The 21,497-nt window shown below is 40.8% G+C and overlaps 1 protein-coding gene across 4 annotated transcripts in view; it reads left to right on the top strand.

Annotated features, from left to right (window-relative positions):
* The window catches only part of LRFN2 (leucine rich repeat and fibronectin type III domain containing 2), a 409,571-nt gene extending 391,624 nt beyond the window's left edge, over positions 1-17,947 (top strand). For 3 of the 4 annotated variants that reach the window (XM_075204433.1, XM_075204431.1, XM_075204432.1), the window contains one exon: positions 15,326-17,947. In XM_075204433.1, the coding sequence (XP_075060534.1) occupies positions 15,326-16,250 (925 nt within the window). In that variant the 3' untranslated portion in view covers positions 16,251-17,947. The remainder of the gene's footprint in view (positions 1-15,325) is intronic. The other variant, XM_075204434.1, reaches the window with a different exon arrangement.
* Positions 17,948-21,497: the final 3,550 nt, after the last annotated feature.

Genomic DNA, 21,497 nt, shown 5'->3' with positions numbered 1-21,497 from the left:
ATGAGATTTCAGCCCATCGTACATTATGGCCCTAGGGAGAGAAAGAGGAAAACAGCAAAATAATGCAGAGATGGATACATGAATGTATATAATTAATAATATATATATATATATATATATATATATATATATATATAGATAGATAGATAAAATATATATAGATAGAGGACACTTTAAAAAATTTGTCATCATGAAGGAACAGTTAGAACTAATTTAGAGCCTGTATTCAATAGGCATAGCCATGTTGTATAGACTAACGAGATGACATATATATATATATAAATATATATGTATAAAGGACATTTATAAAACTTGCCATCTGCTCCCACTATGAAGGAGTGGTTGGAACTGGATTGGATTTTAACCTTTATCTTTCCAAACTCAATTGTCCTGAGCTGCAGTGGGCCACACCTCTGTGTGTACTGGGGAACTCCAAGTAATTTCTGCAGGATGTGCATTAAATCTCACCTACACAGATCAATAAAGTACACTTCACCGGTTACAGATAGGAACTATAATTGTTACTGTTCTCTATTCTTGGAAGCTGGAGATGAAAGTCAAAAGGAAGTTAATACAACCTTGTTTTCAATCGCGCTCCATTTGTTTGATCTGTTCAGCTGCAAATCTACCCAAGGGACAAACCAAGGAACCTGCCTCTAGTTTGTCCTCATTTATTCTCTGCTCGTAGTTAGGACAGCAGGAAAGACGCACTCGATGGGGAAGATGTTCTTAGTGCCAATAAGCTGGGGAATTATATGCTGGGCGTATGTTTCTTCCATGTTGTTTAATGAACCTGATTTTCATTCTGAGAGATTTTACCTTTGCTCCAAGAGCCGGCAGTGTGACGCACGATGGACTTCAGCTGCCATGATTCTCGACTATTCTAAGGGTTTTTAATGCCAACACTAGTATATCACTAGTTTATAACACTAGACTATCTACAGTACATTAAAACCTTTATTTTATCCCTATCACTTTTAAGTGTATACTGAGCATATCACAGAAATACCCACAAGTGTGCATTGGGGTCAGACCACGACTTTGCAAACCTAGCCACGACCTTGCCATGTGATTTGCGAACAAGAAAACATTTTAGAGTATTTTGTTTCTGGAGAGAAACCATTTTTGACCTATTTCTGAGTTGTACCATTGAATTTAACAGTGATTACTTAAGACACAAGATCTGCGTCTCTCATCGACCCTCATTACATCCTCCCATTCCCAGTTACAGGACTTTTTTCGGGCTGCACCCACTCTATGGAATTCTCTCCCTCGCACAGTAAGACTCTCCTCTGGTCTACAAACTTTCAAGCGTTCTCTGAAAACCTACCTCTTCAGACAAGTTTATAATATTCCTCAGCCACCCTCTTAACCTCGCTACCTTTAGCCTGTTACACAGTTTCACACAAGACAACTACCCCCTGACCAACATTGTTGTGTGACGGGATCATTTAGCTTATGAGTCACTTTTACCTTTGTAGTCTGGCTGGGCCAAAATGCAAAATGTGGACTTAACCTCATGTGTCAATCTCCCATTGTCCCATAGATTGTAAGCTTGCGAGCAGCCTTCTCACCTCTTGGTCTGTTTTACACAGTTTGTTTAGTAGTTTACTATGTTTGTCCCCAATTGTAAAGCGCTACGGAATATGTTGGCGCTATATAAATAAATGATGATGATGATGATGACACTGACTTGAGAATACAAATGGACATGGCTACATCTGTAGTAGGTGCTAAAATACAATGGAACTACCTTTATAATAATATAAAAATAATAAAAAAATAATAATACAATATTATTGTCTTTGTAATTACTTTAAAAAAATGCCTCACATTCCTATGTACAACCATGCCACTTTATCAAGAAACTGAGATTGGGTAGACTTCTCCCTTTGAGGGTCTGTAGTAAATTAATTAAAGCATAAAATAAATGCGTAGAATTTAAGATCTTCAGCAGCTCTGATTTTTTCTTTTTATTTTGCTGGTGTATATGGGGCAAAATAACTCTGTATATAACACATATCAATGGGCATTGTTCATTGATGATTCCGTGAATCATATTTGTGTCATTGGTGCATTCTAATGATTATCTGTTACTTACCTCCTGCTGTGAGTATAACACTGGTAGCTCATGCTATGGATCCTGGCTGTCAGCTAATGCGCCAAGAAGTGTGGACACATCTTATGTTCAGAGCTCCGCGCATTTCGCCCACTGTGAGCCATTCAGAGGAAATTGCAGCATCCCACGATGTCAGATGGCCATTGGCATCGCGGGATCCACAGAATGAGCTACCAGTTTACCAGCTGGGAGTTTTCTATTTAAGTATTTACCTGTTTCGTTTCCATGGGATTTCGGGCCTCATTGCAGAGTTGAACTATGCATTTCAGTAATTCCAGTAAGGTACTTGCGCAACAAAGATGGATATGCTTACAGTGTAAATAGTAAGTCTGAACGCTTGAAGGTTTGAAGACTAGAGGAAAGGTTTACTTTGCGAGAGAGGGAATTCCACAAAGTGGGTGCAGCACGAAAAAAGTCCTGTAACCGGGAATGGGAGGCTGTGTGTCACGGGCACTAGGAGTCTTTACCCAGGGATCACCAGATGGTAGGCTTACCAGAGCAATGTAGATGGTAATAGGGTACTCTGGTAGCTGGGTGATCACGGAACATGAAATGATGGCCGATGAGATGCTCAGGAAAGTCTATGACTAGCAACACTGGTAATAATGAGGTAATGATACACAAGGAACTGTATGGACAAGGACACGTGAAGGTAGTCAGTGGTCTGCGATAGCAAGTTGTACCACTGCTATCGTGAGGAGGAATGTCCAACAGAAACAAGGAGGTGATGAGAGTCAGCGGTCTGCGGGTAGCAAGTTGTACCGCTGTCTGAGTGAAGGAATGGAATCCAAGTGGAGGTATCCAGGTAGTCAGTGGTCTGCGGTAGCAAGTTGTACCACTGCTATGTGAGAGGATAATGGAACAGGTGATACCGGAAACAGGGATCAGTGGTCTGACATCAGCAAGTTGTACCACTGAATATATATGTGAGGAGGTGCACGGGGGAGGACTGCAACACAGGATATACACAGGCACCTTATACACGATCCACCGTAATATGCACAATATAGATATATATATATGTAAATGACTGATCAGGTCTGCAATCTAGAAAGTCTCTTGAAGTAGTCCAGCACAATGATAACACAGTCAATGATGGCAATAGACTCAGCGGATAGCAGACTCCAGAGAGAACCAAACACAGTCCAGCAAGATATGCAATACACAGCACAGTCAATGAGAAGTATGCATACCGTGGTTCAGCAGTAGCAGTCAGATGGGATTGCAGCGGTACCTGAGCGGCTGGAGGCCGACTGGATAGGAAGTCCCTGGATAGGTGAAGCAGCGGTCTAGCAGGTGCAGCGCACAGGTGAGTAGACCAACAGGGACACGAATCCACAGGAGTCAGCAACACGTGGAACTGGACTCATAGGAGACCCAGGAGAATGGAGATGATCCAGCAGAGGGTAGTAGATGAGATACAACTCCAATGCTGACAGGAGGGTAGAGACCAGTGGAACACGTGAAGGCGTGGAGAGTGGATCAGCAGGAGATGGACGATAGCGTTGACCACCGCAGCAGGACTCAGCGGCACACGGAGGTAACCAGTAGCAACCACAGGAACCAACAGCGATGGGAAACAGGAGTGCAGCGCAGGGCAGGAGCTGTTGATCACGAAGTGAAACAGATGGTAATGAAAGCGGCAGTCTCGAGGAAGCCACAGCAAAGATGAGATGAGACTATAGTGCACAGAGGCAGCGGATAGTAATCAGCTGGCAGTCACGATGTTGAACACAGGCGAGTTGCAAGCAGGAGACTGTAGTGCACAGAGGCAGCGGATAGTAGTCAGCTGGCAGTCACGATGTTGAACACAGGCGAGTTGCAAGCAGGAGACTGTAGTGCACAGAGGCAGCGGATAGTAGTCAGCTGGCAGTCACGATGGTGAACACAGGCAAGTTGCAAGCAGGAGACTGTAGTGCACAGAGGCAGCGGATAGTAGTCAGCAAACAGACTTGATGAGAAGCAGATGAGTGAGGTAAAAGCTGGAGTGCACGGAGGCAGCGGATAGCAATGAGCAAACAGTCACATTGATATAAAATAACGTTGAAGTGGTGTAGAAGACTGTAGTGCACGGAGGCAGCGGATAGGAATCAGCAAACAGTCATGATGATACAGTTGATGGTAGAAGTGGTATGGAACCACAGTAGTAGAAGTGGTTTGGAAACCACAGGAATCAGCAGCGCTGAATACACGAGTAATACAGGAACACCTTCAGAGACTCATGAGGAATGAGACTCCAAGATCAGGCAACGTGGTGGTGACCACAGGTGCTTAATATAGGGAGGTTGCCTGATCTGCCAATTAAGTTAAAGGAGTATACACTGAAGTATAGAAAAGGGCTGCGCATGCGCAGACCCTCAGGATGGTGGACGGCCACGGTTCCTAAATGTCCGGGAAGAGGCACTCACGGTCCGGTGAGTGACAGTACCCCCCCTTTTAAAGGTGGGCACAGAACGCCTGGAACCGGGCTTGTCCGGATTTTTGGAGTAAAACTTCTTCAAAAGGGCAGGAGCATTAAGATCTTCAGCTTTGATCCAAGAGCGCTCCTCAGGACCAAAGCCCTTCCAATGAACGAGGAAGTGGAGGACTCCTCGCGAAATTTTTGCATCTAGTACCTCGGTAATCTCAAAATCCTCCTCCTGATGAACTTGAACTGGCTGCGGAGCTGAGGGAGGAGTTGAAAAACGGTTGATAATAAGAGGTTTGAGCAAAGATACATGGAAGGCATTAGAAATCCGAAGACTCTTAGGAAGAAGGAGTTTCACACATACTGGATTGATAACTTGAATGATCCTATATGGACCAATAAAACGAGGGGCGAATTTCATGGATGGAATCTTCAAACGAATATTTTTTGTGGATAACCAGACACGATCTCCAATTTTTAGTGGTGGAATAGCCCGCCTCTTCTTATCAGCGAAAGATTTATATTTGACAGATGTCTTCTTTAAACAGGTTCTGACCTGAGACCAGATATTTTTAAAGGTCTGACAAACCGTTTCCACCGCAGGAACTTGGGTGGGCGGGAGGGCAGGAAATTCCGGAAAAGACGGATGGTGACCGTAGACCACAAAGAATGGAGTTTTGGATGATGACTCATGGTACATGTTGTTATGGGCGAACTCAGCCCAAGGGAGTAACTCTACCCAGTTGTCTTGATTGGCTGATGAAAATATCCTTATAAAAGTCTCAAGATCTTGATTGACACGTTCGGTTTGTCCATTGGATTGTGGATGGTAAGAAGATGAGAGTGCTAATCGTATGCCCAAGGTTTTACAAAGGGCTCGCCAGAATCTGGACACGAATTGTACTCCTCTATCAGACACAATCTCAGATGGACATCCATGGATACGGAAGATCTCTTTAATGAAATGTTCAGCCAGGATAGACGAGGAAGGCAAACCAGACAGAGGGATGAAATGAGCCATCTTCGAAAATCTGTCCACTACCACCCAAATAGTGTTATGGTTCTTACTAGGTGGTAAGTCAGTAACGAAATCCATACTAATATGGGTCCATGGTTTGGACGGAATGGGTAGTGGTCGCAGCAACCCTGCTGGGGTTCTGCGGGAGGATTTGAATTGCGAACATAATTCACAGGAAGCAATGAACTCTTTGACGTCTCTCCTCATTGAAGGCCACCAGTAACTTCGAGAGAGGATCTCAAAAGTCTTGTGTTCACCGGCGTGTCCAGAAAAACGAGAGGCATGGAACCACGAAAGGATTTTCCTCCTTAGAGTAGGAGGCACGAGGGTCTTCCCAAATGGTAGCGTTTTGGTGGATGAAGCAGCCAGTGAGATACATTTGGGGTCTAGAATGGTATGGTTGGAAACCTCTTCTATATCAGAGGACGTAACAAAGGCTCTAGATAAGGCATCAGCTTTTTTGTTCTTGGCAGCTGGTTTGAAGGTAATTATTAATTCAAAACGGGAAAAGAAAAGAGACCATCTTGCTTGACGAGGGTTCAAGCATTGGGCAGACTGGAGATATGACAAGTTCTTATGATCCGTGAAGATCGTCACCGGATGGCGAGCTCCCTCCAACAAGTATCTCCATTCCTCTAATGCGGCTTTGATAGCCAGTAATTCCTTGTCTCCGATGGTATAATTCTTCTCTGCGGGTAGGAGACCCCGAGAATAGAAGGCACAAGGGTGGAATTTTTGCTGTTCCGAGCGTTGGGAGAGAATAGCTCCTAAGCCCACATTAGAGGCATCTACTTCTAGAAAAAAGGGGAGTGTCACATCAGGCTGACGAAGGATTGGAGCCGAAGAGAAGGACTCTTTTAATGTTTGAAAGGCTTGAATAGCCTCAGTAGACCATTGCTTAGGATTAGCCCCTTTTCGAGTCAGGGCCACAATAGGAGATGCAATGGAAGAAAAGTCTTGAATGAAGCGTCTATAGTAATTGGCAAAACCTAAAAAACGCTGGATGGCACGAAGAGTAGTTGGCTGGGGCCAATGTAGTACAGCATTTACTTTGTCAGGATCCATCTTCAGACCAACTCCGGAAACAATATACCCCAAGAATGGAATCTGGGGTAATTCGAATGAACATTTTTCTAATTTACAGAACAATGAATTTTTCCGTAGCCTGGAGAGGACTTCTGCCACATGTTGGTGGTGAGAAGGCAGGTCCTGTGAAAAAATCAATATGTCGTCCAGGTAGACGACGACACATACATATAATAAGTCCCGAAAAATCTCATTGATGAAGCCCTGAAAAACAGCGGGGGCATTACATAGCCCGAAAGGCATTACCAGATATTCGTAATGCCCATCTCTGGTGTTAAACGCCGTCTTCCATTCGTCACCGGAACGGATTCTGATTAAATTGTAGGCACCACGAAGATCCAACTTAGTAAAAATACGGGCTCCCTTGATGCGGTCAAATAGCTCAGTGATCAACGGAATGGGATACCGATTCTTGATAGTAATAGCATTGAGTCCACGAAAATCTATACAAGGGCGTAATGATCCATCCTTCTTTTTGACAAAGAAGAACCCAGCTCCAGCGGGCGAGGTGGAAGGTCGAATGAACCCACGCTGGAGGTTCTCCCGTATATATTCAGATGTAGCTTGAGTTTCAGGTAACGAGAGTGGATAGACCCGGCCCCTGGGAGGAGTCTTGCCAGGAAGAAGATCAATCGGACAATCCCAAGAACGATGAGGAGGAAGACGTTCAGACTGAGCTTTATCAAAAACATCGGTAAATGAAGCATATTGAGGAGGGAGTCCCGGTGAAATAGCTGAGATGGAAGCTTGCTGTACCTTGAGAGGAATGACTTGGGAAAGGCAATGATGGTGACATTCAGGCCCCCAAGACGTGACTTGAGGGGTGCGCCAGTCAATCTGGGGAGAGTGACACTGAAGCCATGGAAGGCCTAGGACAATCGGACTTGTCGTAACAGGAAGAATTAAAAACGATATCTCTTCATGATGCAGAGCACCAATCTGAAGGGTTACTGGAGACGTACTCTGGGTGATGAGACCGTTGATGAGACGTGATCCATCGATAGCCGTCACAGTAATGGGAGTTTTTAAGGTAATCATTGGTAGAGACCATTGATTAACTAACGATTTGGAAATAAAATTTCCTGCTGCTCCGGAATCAATCAATGCCTGTGACTCAAAGGTCTTGGTAGCAAAGGAAATAGTCACATCAAAAGCGCAGACTTTAGATTTCATAGACGATGGAGAGGACTCCAGGGACCCTAACTTCACCTCTCCAGAACTAGTTAGGGCCTGGCATTTCCCGATCTCTTAGGGCAGGAGCTGAGGACATGAGTGGAATCAGCACAATAGATACAGAGTCTATTCTTGACTCTTCGTTTCCTCTCCTCAGAAGATAACTTGGAACGTCCTATCTCCATGGGAATCACAGCGGGTGACACTGGACGAAATTGAGGGTTAGAGCGAAAAGGTGCTTTAGCAGAAGTCGTTTTCTCAGCCTCTCTTTCACGAAATCTCATATCAACACGATGGCATAGAGAGATCAAATCTTCAAGTGACGAAGGAAGCTCTTGGGTAGTCAGTGCATCTTTAATTTTATCGGAAAGCCCCTGCCAGAAGGCGGCAACTAGGGCTTCAGTGTTCCACTGAAGTTCAGAGGCTAAGATCCTAAATTGAATGACGTACTGGCCTACAGTATGAGATCCTTGTCGCAGACGGAGGATGCTGGAAGCAGCGGAGGTCACACGACCTGGTTCATCGAACACACTTCGGAATGTAGAAATGAATTTGGCACTATCTTGTAATATTGGATCGTTCCTCTCCCACAGAGGGGAGGCCCAAGCCAGGGCTTGTCCTGAAAACAAAGAGATAAGATAGGTCACTCTGGAACGATGGGTAGAAAAATTTTGAGGTTGGAGCTCAAAATGGACTGAACATTGGTTAAGGAAACCCCTACAAGTTTTGGGGTCTCCATCGTACTTTGACGGAGTAGGCAGGTGAAGCGTGGAAGCTATAGACACCTGGGATGGCAATGGGGAAACGGAGGAAAGCACAGGAGCTTCAGTAGTAGCTGTCACAGTCTGTCCAGATGTTCCTTGGGAGGTTAATGACTGATAACACTGAAGTAACAGCTGTTGGCGGGCATCCTGTTGCTCCACACGGCTAACCAGATGTTGCAGCATCTCTTTGGCGGTAGGTTCCACATCTGGGTCTGTCATGGCCTGATCTTACTGTCACGGGCACTAGGAGTCTTTACCCAGGGATCACCAGATGGTAGGCTTACCAGAGCAATGTAGATGGTAATAGGGTACTCTGGTAGCTGGGTGATCACGGAACATGAAATGATGGCCGATGAGATGCTCAGGAAAGTCTATGACTAGCAACACTGGTAATAATGAGGTAATGATACACAAGGAACTGTATGGACAAGGACACGTGAAGGTAGTCAGTGGTCTGCGATAGCAAGTTGTACCACTGCTATCGTGAGGAGGAATGTCCAACAGAAACAAGGAGGTGATGAGAGTCAGCGGTCTGCGGGTAGCAAGTTGTACCGCTGTCTGAGTGAAGGAATGGAATCCAAGTGGAGGTATCCAGGTAGTCAGTGGTCTGCGGTAGCAAGTTGTACCACTGCTATGTGAGAGGATAATGGAACAGGTGATACCGGAAACAGGGATCAGTGGTCTGACATCAGCAAGTTGTACCACTGAATATATATGTGAGGAGGTGCACGGGGGAGGACTGCAACACAGGATATACACAGGCACCTTATACACGATCCACCGTAATATGCACAATATAGATATATATATATGTAAATGACTGATCAGGTCTGCAATCTAGAAAGTCTCTTGAAGTAGTCCAGCACAATGATAACACAGTCAATGATGGCAATAGACTCAGCGGATAGCAGACTCCAGAGAGAACCAAACACAGTCCAGCAAGATATGCAATACACAGCACAGTCAATGAGAAGTATGCATACCGTGGTTCAGCAGTAGCAGTCAGATGGGATTGCAGCGGTACCTGAGCGGCTGGAGGCCGACTGGATAGGAAGTCCCTGGATAGGTGAAGCAGCGGTCTAGCAGGTGCAGCGCACAGGTGAGTAGACCAACAGGGACACGAATCCACAGGAGTCAGCAACACGTGGAACTGGACTCATAGGAGACCCAGGAGAATGGAGATGATCCAGCAGAGGGTAGTAGATGAGATACAACTCCAATGCTGACAGGAGGGTAGAGACCAGTGGAACACGTGAAGGCGTGGAGAGTGGATCAGCAGGAGATGGACGATAGCGTTGACCACCGCAGCAGGACTCAGCGGCACACGGAGGTAACCAGTAGCAACCACAGGAACCAACAGCGATGGGAAACAGGAGTGCAGCGCAGGGCAGGAGCTGTTGATCACGAAGTGAAACAGATGGTAATGAAAGCGGCAGTCTCGAGGAAGCCACAGCAAAGATGAGATGAGACTATAGTGCACAGAGGCAGCGGATAGTAATCAGCTGGCAGTCACGATGTTGAACACAGGCGAGTTGCAAGCAGGAGACTGTAGTGCACAGAGGCAGCGGATAGTAGTCAGCTGGCAGTCACGATGTTGAACACAGGCGAGTTGCAAGCAGGAGACTGTAGTGCACAGAGGCAGCGGATAGTAGTCAGCTGGCAGTCACGATGGTGAACACAGGCAAGTTGCAAGCAGGAGACTGTAGTGCACAGAGGCAGCGGATAGTAGTCAGCAAACAGACTTGATGAGAAGCAGATGAGTGAGGTAAAAGCTGGAGTGCACGGAGGCAGCGGATAGCAATGAGCAAACAGTCACATTGATATAAAATAACGTTGAAGTGGTGTAGAAGACTGTAGTGCACGGAGGCAGCGGATAGGAATCAGCAAACAGTCATGATGATACAGTTGATGGTAGAAGTGGTATGGAACCACAGTAGTAGAAGTGGTTTGGAAACCACAGGAATCAGCAGCGCTGAATACACGAGTAATACAGGAACACCTTCAGAGACTCATGAGGAATGAGACTCCAAGATCAGGCAACGTGGTGGTGACCACAGGTGCTTAATATAGGGAGGTTGCCTGATCTGCCAATTAAGTTAAAGGAGTATACACTGAAGTATAGAAAAGGGCTGCGCATGCGCAGACCCTCAGGATGGTGGACGGCCACGGTTCCTAAATGTCCGGGAAGAGGCACTCACGGTCCGGTGAGTGACACTGTGATGAGAGTGGAGGAGAGACGTACATCTTGTGCAGAACAGAGGTGTCGAGTTGAGAGATATTTTGAGACAAGTGAGGAGATGTATGTCAGTGCAATTTTGTTGATGGCCTTGTATGTTAGTAGAAGAATTTTATATTGGATTCATGGAATGTAGAGACTGAGAGAGTGGTTCAGCAGAGGAAGAACAGTTTGCAAGGAAGGTCAATCTAGCCGTTGCATTCAAAATAGATTGTAGGGGTTCAAGTTTGAATTTGGGAAGACCAGTAAGGAGGGAATGTTGATGCGGGAGATGATAAGTGCGTGAATTAAGGTTTTTGCAGTGTCTTGTGTGAGATATGTGCGTATTCTGGAAATGTTCTTTAGATGTATGTAACATGATTTAGAAATAGAGTCGATGTGGGGAATAAATAATGGTTGTGAGTCAAAGATTACACCTAGGCAGCGAGCTTGTGGGGTGGGATTCATGTTATTAACAGAAATAGAAATGTCAGGCAGGAAGCTTCAGTTTTTGGTTGGAAATATTATTAATTCAGTTTTTGAAAGATTGAGTTTGAGTTGGCGAGAAGACATCCAGGATGAATAAGCAGAAAGACAGTCAGTAACGCGAGACAACACAGATGGTGAGAGATCAGGAGAGGATAGATAGATTTGTGTATCATCTGCATAGAGATGATACTGAAATCCAAAGGAGCTTATTAGTTTTCCAAGAGAAGTGGTGTAGATAGAGAATAGCAATATCTATCTATCTATCTATCTATCTATCTATCTATCTATCTATCTCTATCTATCTATATCTATCTCATATCTATCTATCTATCTATCTATCTATCTATCTATCTATCTATCTATCTATCCATCTGTCTATCTCATATCTATCTATCTATCTATCTATCTCATATCTATCTATCTATCTATCTATCTGTCTATCTCATATCTATCTATCTATCTATCTATCTATCTATCTATCTATCTATCTATCTATCTGTCTATCTCATATCTATCTATCTATCTATCTATCTATCTATCTATCTATCTATCTATCTATCTATCGATCTATCTATCTATCTATCTATGTGTTTCTTGGAGTTTTGATTTTTGCATTTTCTCCTGGTGAAGATATTATAGATATCGTTATACATTATAAAGTCTTACTCATTTTAATAAAGTGTATCATAGATTATATGGAAATGTCTACTTCATATTACACCAGATTTGCAGACATATCTCAGTAATCACCAAGCACAGGAACAGAAAGCTGAAGAAAGGGATTATAGAGATGTTGCAGCCACAGAGAACCATTAATCACACGCAGCACATTGTTCTCTCTGTTCCGCAGAGCGTTCTGCTGTCTGTTTTGTATCATACAGGAATCTACATATTTTGGATTGCAAATATTCAGCTTTGTGACACAGAAGATATGTGATTGCTGGATATCTGCTTAAACGCTGCTATTGTTATTCCTAGGGAGAATTGAAGGGAAAACAAACACATTATGCTGAATATTTTAAAAATGTTCCATTTCCTGCATTGCTGTTGATATTTTTTGTAATAATAGAGATTCTATTACAGCATGAAAGTAAAACGTAGAATGACTCCAGAGATTGGGTCACATATAAAACAGGACACATCAGCAGAATTATAATAGTGAGATCACCTCTCTATGTAATGTGTATACACGTAACAGATCTCTGTGGGCACTGGACTCTACCATTTATATGCGGGGGAGTTGTTGTAAATTATACTTAATTCCTTGTTAATACCCTTATGTTATCCATGGTTAATTACATACATGTAACACTAATACTACATAAACAGTATGTTATATTGAAATGAATAAAAACAAGGACATTTTAGTGACACTCATCAAATGATGGTAATGGTCATATACATACCAGTGAGCTCGTAATGACGTTTATAATGTACACAGAGCATTCTAGTTGGCTCTATAAAATATAGAGAGCATTATCCTGATCAGTATACATTATAGAGAGCATTCTGCTGATTAGCAAAATATATAGAAAACATTCTAGTTATCACTATATGGTATAATACAGAGAACATCCTAGTGATATAATCTACAGAGAGCATTCTAGTGACCACTATACAGTACAATAGAGAGAACATCCCAGTAACTTTTATAATATGCAGAGTGCATTCTACTGATCAGTATACAGAACAGAGAGCTTTTTACTGATCAGTGTACAATACAGAGAGCATTCTACTGATCAGTACACAATATAGAGAGCATTCTACGGATCAACATAATATACAGAGAGCATTCCAGTGATCATTATATGGTACAATACGAGAACATCCCAGCAACTTTTATAATATGCAGAGTGCATTCTACAATTCAACATAATATATAGAAAGCATTCTACTGACCGATGTACAATATAAAGAGCATTCTACTGATCAGTATACCATACAGGGAGCATTCAACTGATCACTACACAATATAGAGCGCATTCTACAGATCAGCATAATGTGCAGAGAGCATTCTACTGACGATTATATAGTACAATACGGAACATCCTAGTGACTTCTATAATATACAGTGAGCATTCTACTGATCAGTATACGGTACATAGAACTTTCTTCTTATCAGTGTACAATACAGAGAACATTCCACTGATCAGTACACAATATAGAGAGCATTCTACGGATCAACATAATATACAGAGATCATTCTAGTGATTACTATACAGAGAACATCCCAGTGCCTTCTATTATATACAAAGAGCATTCTACTGATCAGTATACAGTACATAGAGCTTTCTATTGATCATTGTACAATACAGAGAACATTCTACTGATCACCACAAAATATAGAGCGCATTCTACCACTCAACATAATATATAGAGAGCATTCTACTAATCAGTGTGCAATACATAGAGCATTCTACTGACCACTATTCAGTACAATACAGAGAACATCCCAATGACTGCTATAATATACAGAGAGCCTTCTAGTGACTTCTATACAGTGCATTGACCTTTATAGTGGCTGGTATACAATACAGATATCCTGTTTTTGACCAATATACACTATGGAAAGCATCTTACCAAACTCCTTAATATACAGAGAGCAATATAGTGAGCTCCAATACAGAATGCCTTCCAGTGACCTCTTTACAGTACAGAGAACAGTCTAATGACCTCTATGCATAGAGCATTCTACTGACTAATATGCAATACAGAGAGCATCTCAGCAACTTCTATAATATACTGAGATTATTTTACGGACATCTATACATCACAGAGAGCATTCTTTTAATCAATATATAATACACACTGACAATTAATTTCCATGACATGGGTACATATCACTCTCTCTCTGTATATGTATAATGCCATTTATCCTAAATCTGTCCTGTTATGGAATCATTTACAATGAGGTGTTTTGTTTTGTTATTGAATGTAATATTTTAGATATAGTGTATCTTGTTTCTCTTTTGTGCAGGTTTTATATAACGACTAAGAGCAGACGCAGATGCATAGGAAATGTTATGTAGATATGTTTAAACTTACAAATGCATAAAATAGTTTGCGTCCAAATTAAGTCCTACTGATATATTGTATATTGAAATAATTATGCATGGGAAGAGCTAATTACCTTCTTCTAGATTCTATGTTCTATATAAAATGTCATCAATATGTCAAAGTGTGTTTTTCAGTAAAACTATACATTACTTGCTGATCTAATTTTCTTGGTAGAATGTTCGATTTATAAATATTCATCACCCAGAATCTCATACGTCTTATTTTGCTGATCATCCTCTTTACTTTCTCTGCTAATATTTTGTATTTTCTATACATATGTTTTTGCTCTAGTACTCCTGCTCCAAGACAGAGATAAATATGAATGACGTCTTAGACAGGTTAAAGAAGATATGAGTCCTTGTTTATTTTCATTGCCATTAGACACAACACCAGATCGGTAGACACCTGAACTCTGTTGTCGTCTCTGTGGGCGATGGAATAAATGGAGTCCTGCAAATGAAAATAACCGAGTCACCCTACTGATGAGTGTGTTTTACATTGCTGCTCTTATGGCTTCTGTTAATATACATAGTTGTGGTTTATCTGTGAAATAGCAAATCTACACCCAATAATTGCAGCATCTCCAACATGACCCCTTCAACACAATGTAGAAGGTGCTGCTCTGGAACAAACCATATATTTTCCTAATTATCTTACTAAGTTAGATATATAAGCGGAAAAATGTAAATTAAGTGATGTGTGGTTTTTAAAATATCAGTACATTAATTCAGTGCAGGTAGCTGCAATGGTAAATGAGATGGAAGCATTTTGTTCTGTATGGAAGGGGTCATGTTGGAGGGTCTGTAATGATCACAATTCATGACTTTGCCTACTACGGAGCTACAGCTACAGCTGATTTGCTTTGGATCTGTGAAATAATAACACTGTGGTATAAATCACATTGATGTTTTCCACACAGGCCTATTGCACCACACTTTGTTTTGGAATTATATTTCTTAATATAATGTATGTTTCTTCTGTTTTTGTTTTATTTAAGGATGATCCCGGCCTCAAACAAAGCATTTGTAGTGAATAACCTGGTATCTGGAACAGCGTATGATCTGTGTGTCTTGGCCATCTGGGATGACACCGCGACCACTCTAACGGCTACGAACATAGTGGGATGTGAGAAGTTCTTCACCCAAGAGGACTATCAACAGTGCCAGTCCATGCACAGCCAGTTCTTGGGGGGAACAATGATTCTAGTTATTGGAGGCATCATAGTTGCTACATTGCTGGTCTTCATTGTTATTTTAATGGTAAGATATAAAATTTGCAACAGTTCCCAGGGAAAGATGGCCAATGTCAGCAATGTTTATTCCCAAACTAATGGAGGAAATTCAGTACAAAATGGGGTGCCACCACAAGTCAATCCGAAAGTGGTGGTGAGGAACGAACTAATGGAATTCAACTGTGGCTCAGTGCATAGTAGTGTCTCATCCTCTTCTAGTTCTGTGAATAGCCCAGAGGGTGATGACTATAGTCTACAGAGTAATCAAAGCACTCTGTCCAATAAGTGGAGACCTGTCTCCAGGTCTAAACATAACATTGATAAGCTTATGGGAGCATTTGCTACCCTGGAGTTGAGGTGTCAAAGAAAGGAGGACACTGTGGACTCCAGGACTTCAACGACAGCCCACCAGTCAGACAAAGAGCCCTTGCTGGGCAACCAAGAGTCCAAAGTCCGTAGCCTACTTATGTTACCTCTGGAGGGAAAAGCAAAACGTAGTCATTCTTTTGACATGGGGGACTTTGCCACAACACAGTGCTGTAGTTACCCAAGAAAGATCACAAATATTTGGACTAGGAGAAGCCTCTCAGTTAATGGGATGCTTTTACAATATGACGATAGTGAACTAGCAGGGAACATAACTAAAACCACCTACAGCAGTTCAGAATGGGTAATGGAAAGCACAGTGTAAATACAGTCCTTCTCATTTAATGATATTCTTGCTGTTTCCTATGGCGAGCATAGTGTACGAGAAAAACAAACAAACATATGAATTGCTAGGTCTCTGGAATCAGAGATGGGTAACACAAAAATCCATGGCAGGAGTTACCATGACACAACGAGCCAGTTATGTTAAGCACTGACAGTGGTGGACTGCTCAGCAGATGAGAAGCACATGTTATAGTCCAAGTGCTCTTTATTATATGAACCCAAGAAAAGGACGACTGAAGAGGGAATGTTCATTCCTGTCTTTAAATATGATGAAGAATCGCAGAGGCATCGGAGAAGTTATGAAGCCACCGACCATCCAAATCAGCGCCATTTTTGGTTACCTCAAATGCTTTTTTCTTTATTTTTTATTTTATTATGTTTTTTTCCACCAAACTTGGTTTATTTATTTATCATCTGGTAGAGTTATTTTAATCTCCTTAATAAAATTAAAGGGAAAACAATATTAAAAATATATATTTTTCAAAAAAATAAAGTAAAAAAAGTTTTTTAGATCATGTATACATATTTTTTCATCAGAATTTCTGTGTGCGTTAGGACTTTATAAGGGGATGGTAATAGAATATAATTATTGAAGAGTATTTAAGGTTATATTTTGAAAGTTCAATGGAAATGGCCATTTTTTGGGTTACAAACCACATAGTATTAAGAGAAATCATAGGATGACTTTTTTGGTGTGTGGTCCATTAAAGCTTAAATAAAAGGTTGGAGGAGTTGGATGTTTTATATATTAAAATTAGTTCTACTTTGAATTTGCTAGTAGTGGCAAGGTACTGTATAAGTATTAAATGACTACTTGATGGGGTGGAGATGCTTAGAAGGGAGATGTTCAAGATTCAGAACCTCAGCCGTTGGTGACCTACATCTGCAAACACTTCGTAACCAAAGGCTGTCCCCCAAGAGTTGGTAAAGATGATTTTTCAGAGGTACTTAATTAATTAAAGTCGTGACATAATGTGTAACAATTTGACTTACTGACAAACCTGTGGATGTCCATTTACTGATTGAAATCCTAGAGGTATGAAAGTTGACCATTGCAGATGATGTAGTTCAGCATCGGCTGAAGATCCAAAGAATGAACATCCATAAAATATAATTTAAGTCTAGTCATTTCCATGAGGGTACTAGCAAACAAAATAAATAGTGTTCAGAATTTAATAAGATATGACAAGATAAAAATTGTCATTCCAGATGTCAGCAACACAATCAACCGTATCGACTGGGAGTAGCAGGATTTCATTGACGGCTTGCACTTCCTAGATAAATAATATCGGAGAGTACCAACGTTTTTCGAAGGACTTTTATGGATGTTTGAATCGTCCACCATCATTCTCATTAATGACTTTCTTGTGACTGAGAGGGGGAAAAGTACATTCAGCCGTCATGGACTTCATTAGCTCTGTTTTAATTTTGTTTCTACAATATTTCTGGTCATTGGCATTCTTGAACATTTTGTACAGAAAAAAAAAATTAAGAAGGTGAATATAATGTATATTGTTTTTTATCACTAAAGATAAAGAGACGAGAGCTATATTGTGACTTGGCTGTGTACTTCTCTTGTATGGTCATGTTTCCTACTCTGAGTTTTAGAATTTGACATTCATGTGAAAGAACCATTTTTGCTACAAATTGTACAGTAAAAAAATTCTAAAATGAAAACTGGGCTTTTTTACTTACATAAAAGTTTTATATTTTTTGGGTGTATATGAATAAAAATATACAAGAAACAGGAAAACATGGTACTATTTAAACTAGGCTCATATATGTGAATCATCACATCTTCTGAAATGTTGAACTAAATGAACAATAAAGTTATTGAATCAATGAGTAAACCCAAACAAATCGAGACGCAAATCCCCTTGGTACAAAGGCGTCATAAGTAGAATATCTAACATGGCAAGACAATACACCAAAATATATTGGACATGGCTCCACCAGTACAGTTTATTTAATTCGGTAACGTAATCTTTTTAAAGAAAATCTGATTTCAATTAATCAAAACAGTTTATCTCACAGGGGATACAATTAGAAGGCTGTGCCCAGAGACATAACACACAATCACTGGTCCTAAAGCAAAATTTTAATCCATTCATATAAATATTGTCAAGGAATAGGCAGCAGATGATGTCTCCTAGGGTAGATGGAGGCACTTTACTCAGGTAGACAACAACACAAAATTCCAAAATATTGTTTACCTAGCCAGCCGGGCCATAATAACATCCATGGAACCCTTAAACCAGCTCATACTAGAGCCAATCATTTTGAAAAAATGTATTTCCGTAACACTAAACAATTTCCCTGGAGTTTACAAAGCATAATATAAAAACCTGGGACACACATAAAGACCATCTATAACATTCCCAGTGTTTCTATCACATATCACTCCCTCCATGGTCATTAAGCTTTTTACTTAAACAAATTGCTGGGTGCTCTTTTGAACCTTTATTCTAGAACAGAATTGAACCTAATCCTACATCTGAGGCATATGTCTGCATGATAAATTCCTCTTTAAATTCTGGTGTTAACAACACTGGCCGAGTACATAAAGCTTCATGTAACGCCTTTTTTAGAAGTCCACTTTATGATGAATGATAATTTTCCCTTGGTAAGGTTAGTGCACAGGACGGCTAATGTGGCATAATTGGGTATAAAGCTCTGATAATACAGTGAAGGCTCTTACTTATCTCTTGTTTACAGGTTGGGCTACATTTAAATAGCTTAAAATCTATCAAACATCTGTCTATGTTATACCCAACGTATTTTACCTTGTCCTATCCTATAAAGCACCCCTTTGGTTTGGCTTTAACCCCTGCCTCTCTGATGGAGTCTATCAACACTTGCAACCTGGGCAAGTGTGTTTGCCAATCCGGACCATGGATGATTACATCATCAGGATAGACAGAATCATATTGTCTGTGAGGTCTTAAAATTCTATCCATCATTCTCTGGAAATTGGCTGGGAGCCCCATGTATTTTGAAAGCAACATTTTTCATTGAAATAGCCCCTCCAGCTAACTAAAACCCCTCACTCAGTAACAATATCATCCTTAATCATTGCTGTTTGGCCAGGTATAGGAAATGCCTCTCTATTCCTTATGGAAAGCTCTTTGGCTTCACATTCTTGAGCAACAATTTGAGTTTCTGCTATTTTTACATCAGGAGCTAAGGACACTGACGCTACAGGAGAGACACTTTTGGCTGACAGGTCTAACTGTCCTACCAGGGATTTACATGATAAATAGGGTATCCTGTCTTGTTTTGGTATACCCAGGCTGCTAAAGTCATCAATAAGTTTTCTCACTACAGTCTTAGTTGATATATCTTGCTTTCAAGTACTGGGTAGCATAGGCCATTATAACTAGAATATACTGATGATCCCTGGGCTTTTGGTTCAAAAGAGGTCTCCATAATAGGTATAGGAGCCAAAGGACTCCTAGAACGTGGCCTGGAGCACTGTACTAACACTCAGTGCAGGACGCACAATATTCAGGCACATTTTTGTGGAGCTCTGGCCACTGAAAAAATATCTCCAAGGTTATCTTTACCCCTAAATGTCCTGCTGTTATGTGAACATGAACCAGGTCTAACAATGTTCTCTGTATATCACAGGAACCATCAGCTGTTCCACAATTTCACCTGATAGAACAAGTCATTATGTATCGCCATGTGAGGATACAAATGCCCATTAGAATCAGAGGGTATCTGATTCTAATGGGCTCCCATTATCCACTGTTACATTTTCTCTGGCTTTTATTAAAGTGGGGTCTTTCAATCGTCTCGAGGGTAAAAGGTTTTTACTCAACTCAAGATCAGGCACCTTCCAACACTTCAAATGGTCAACGCTGTAAAGTCATAGCCTCATAAATCAAATTACTTAGAGATAAATCTAAACCTAATTAATTCGCATCAGAAGAGACAATTTAAAAATTTCTTATTATATGAATTATAAACCTTCATAAAATTCTATAGAAAATATTTCCAATAAAAATACACAACATGCAGTAGAGGAGGAAAACCTTAATAAATTTGTGTCCGTGGAGTCACCGGATAGTGTCAGTAGAGAGACAGTAAATATAACAATATCAAATATTTTATTTGGTCATCCAGCATGCATAGGATTCAGTTATATTATATCCCTTTTTTTAATCCATTACTCATTAGGAATACAAAATCCCCGATACTGAAAAGTCAATTAGAAGTATAATTGAAGCTCGTCGGTGTAGCGGCTCATCAGCCTCTAGTGGGAGTCCGGTCTGGTCATGCAGTAGAATCAGGAAATTCCTAGTAACCAACCATGGTAATTTTACTCATTGACTCTCTTGTTGTGGCGTGTTCTCAGCATACATTAGAGGGGAAGATCCACATTGTGACTCTCTAAGCTATAAGGAGTATTAGTAGAACGTGTCTGCTCTGATAAAAAACACCCAACCAGAATAAAAATATTCTAAAAAAACAAACCTTTGAAAGCGTAAGATCATTGGGATACATATTTAAACATATTCATGAAATTCCTGGTAAGTAAGAAAGGTTGCTGTTTTTTTTTACAACCAAAACTTTTTAGAATTTGACTATTACTGTTTAGAATGTTTATGTACATAAATGGCTAGATTTACCTAAAATTGTGCTTGTTAGAGCTCTAAACTGCCGTATTTACTATAGGGGGGTTTGAGGCTTGAATGTAAAACCACCAGTGATGTGTGGCCCTTTCAAAACCTCCAGAAAAAAGTACAGGTTTTTAAATACCTGCTTCTGATAGGCTAGATGGTCTCAAATAGGCTTTTTGAGCTATCTTGCCATATCAAAAGAGGAGGATCGTTGACTTATGAATTACTGTGGCAATCATTATTTATTGATTGTTAGGCAGAGAATTGATTAATAATTAAATTATTATTTTTATTTTTCATTATATTAAGGGGACAATAGTATTGTTCTATTATATCATGGAGGCAATATGATTGTTAATGGGGGCAAAAATTATTTATGATTGGGAGAACACATGTTTTTTCCTGATGGGGGCACTATTTATATTGCACATACATGCATGCTGGTACTTGTAGTGCAATATGTGTGTGTGTGTGTGTGTGTGTGTGTATATATATATATATATATATATGTGTGTGTGTGTGTGTGTGTGTGTATGTGTGTGTGTGTGTGTGTGTGTGTTGCCCCAAAATAAATAAATATTGAACCCATTTGCAATCAAATATTA

Source organism: Mixophyes fleayi, chromosome 3 (genome assembly GCF_038048845.1).
Source record: "Mixophyes fleayi isolate aMixFle1 chromosome 3, aMixFle1.hap1, whole genome shotgun sequence".
NCBI lineage: Eukaryota > Metazoa > Chordata > Amphibia > Anura > Limnodynastidae > Mixophyes > Mixophyes fleayi.
Note: the sequence above shows the minus strand (reverse complement) of the source record. Positions and strands in the feature narration are given on the sequence as shown.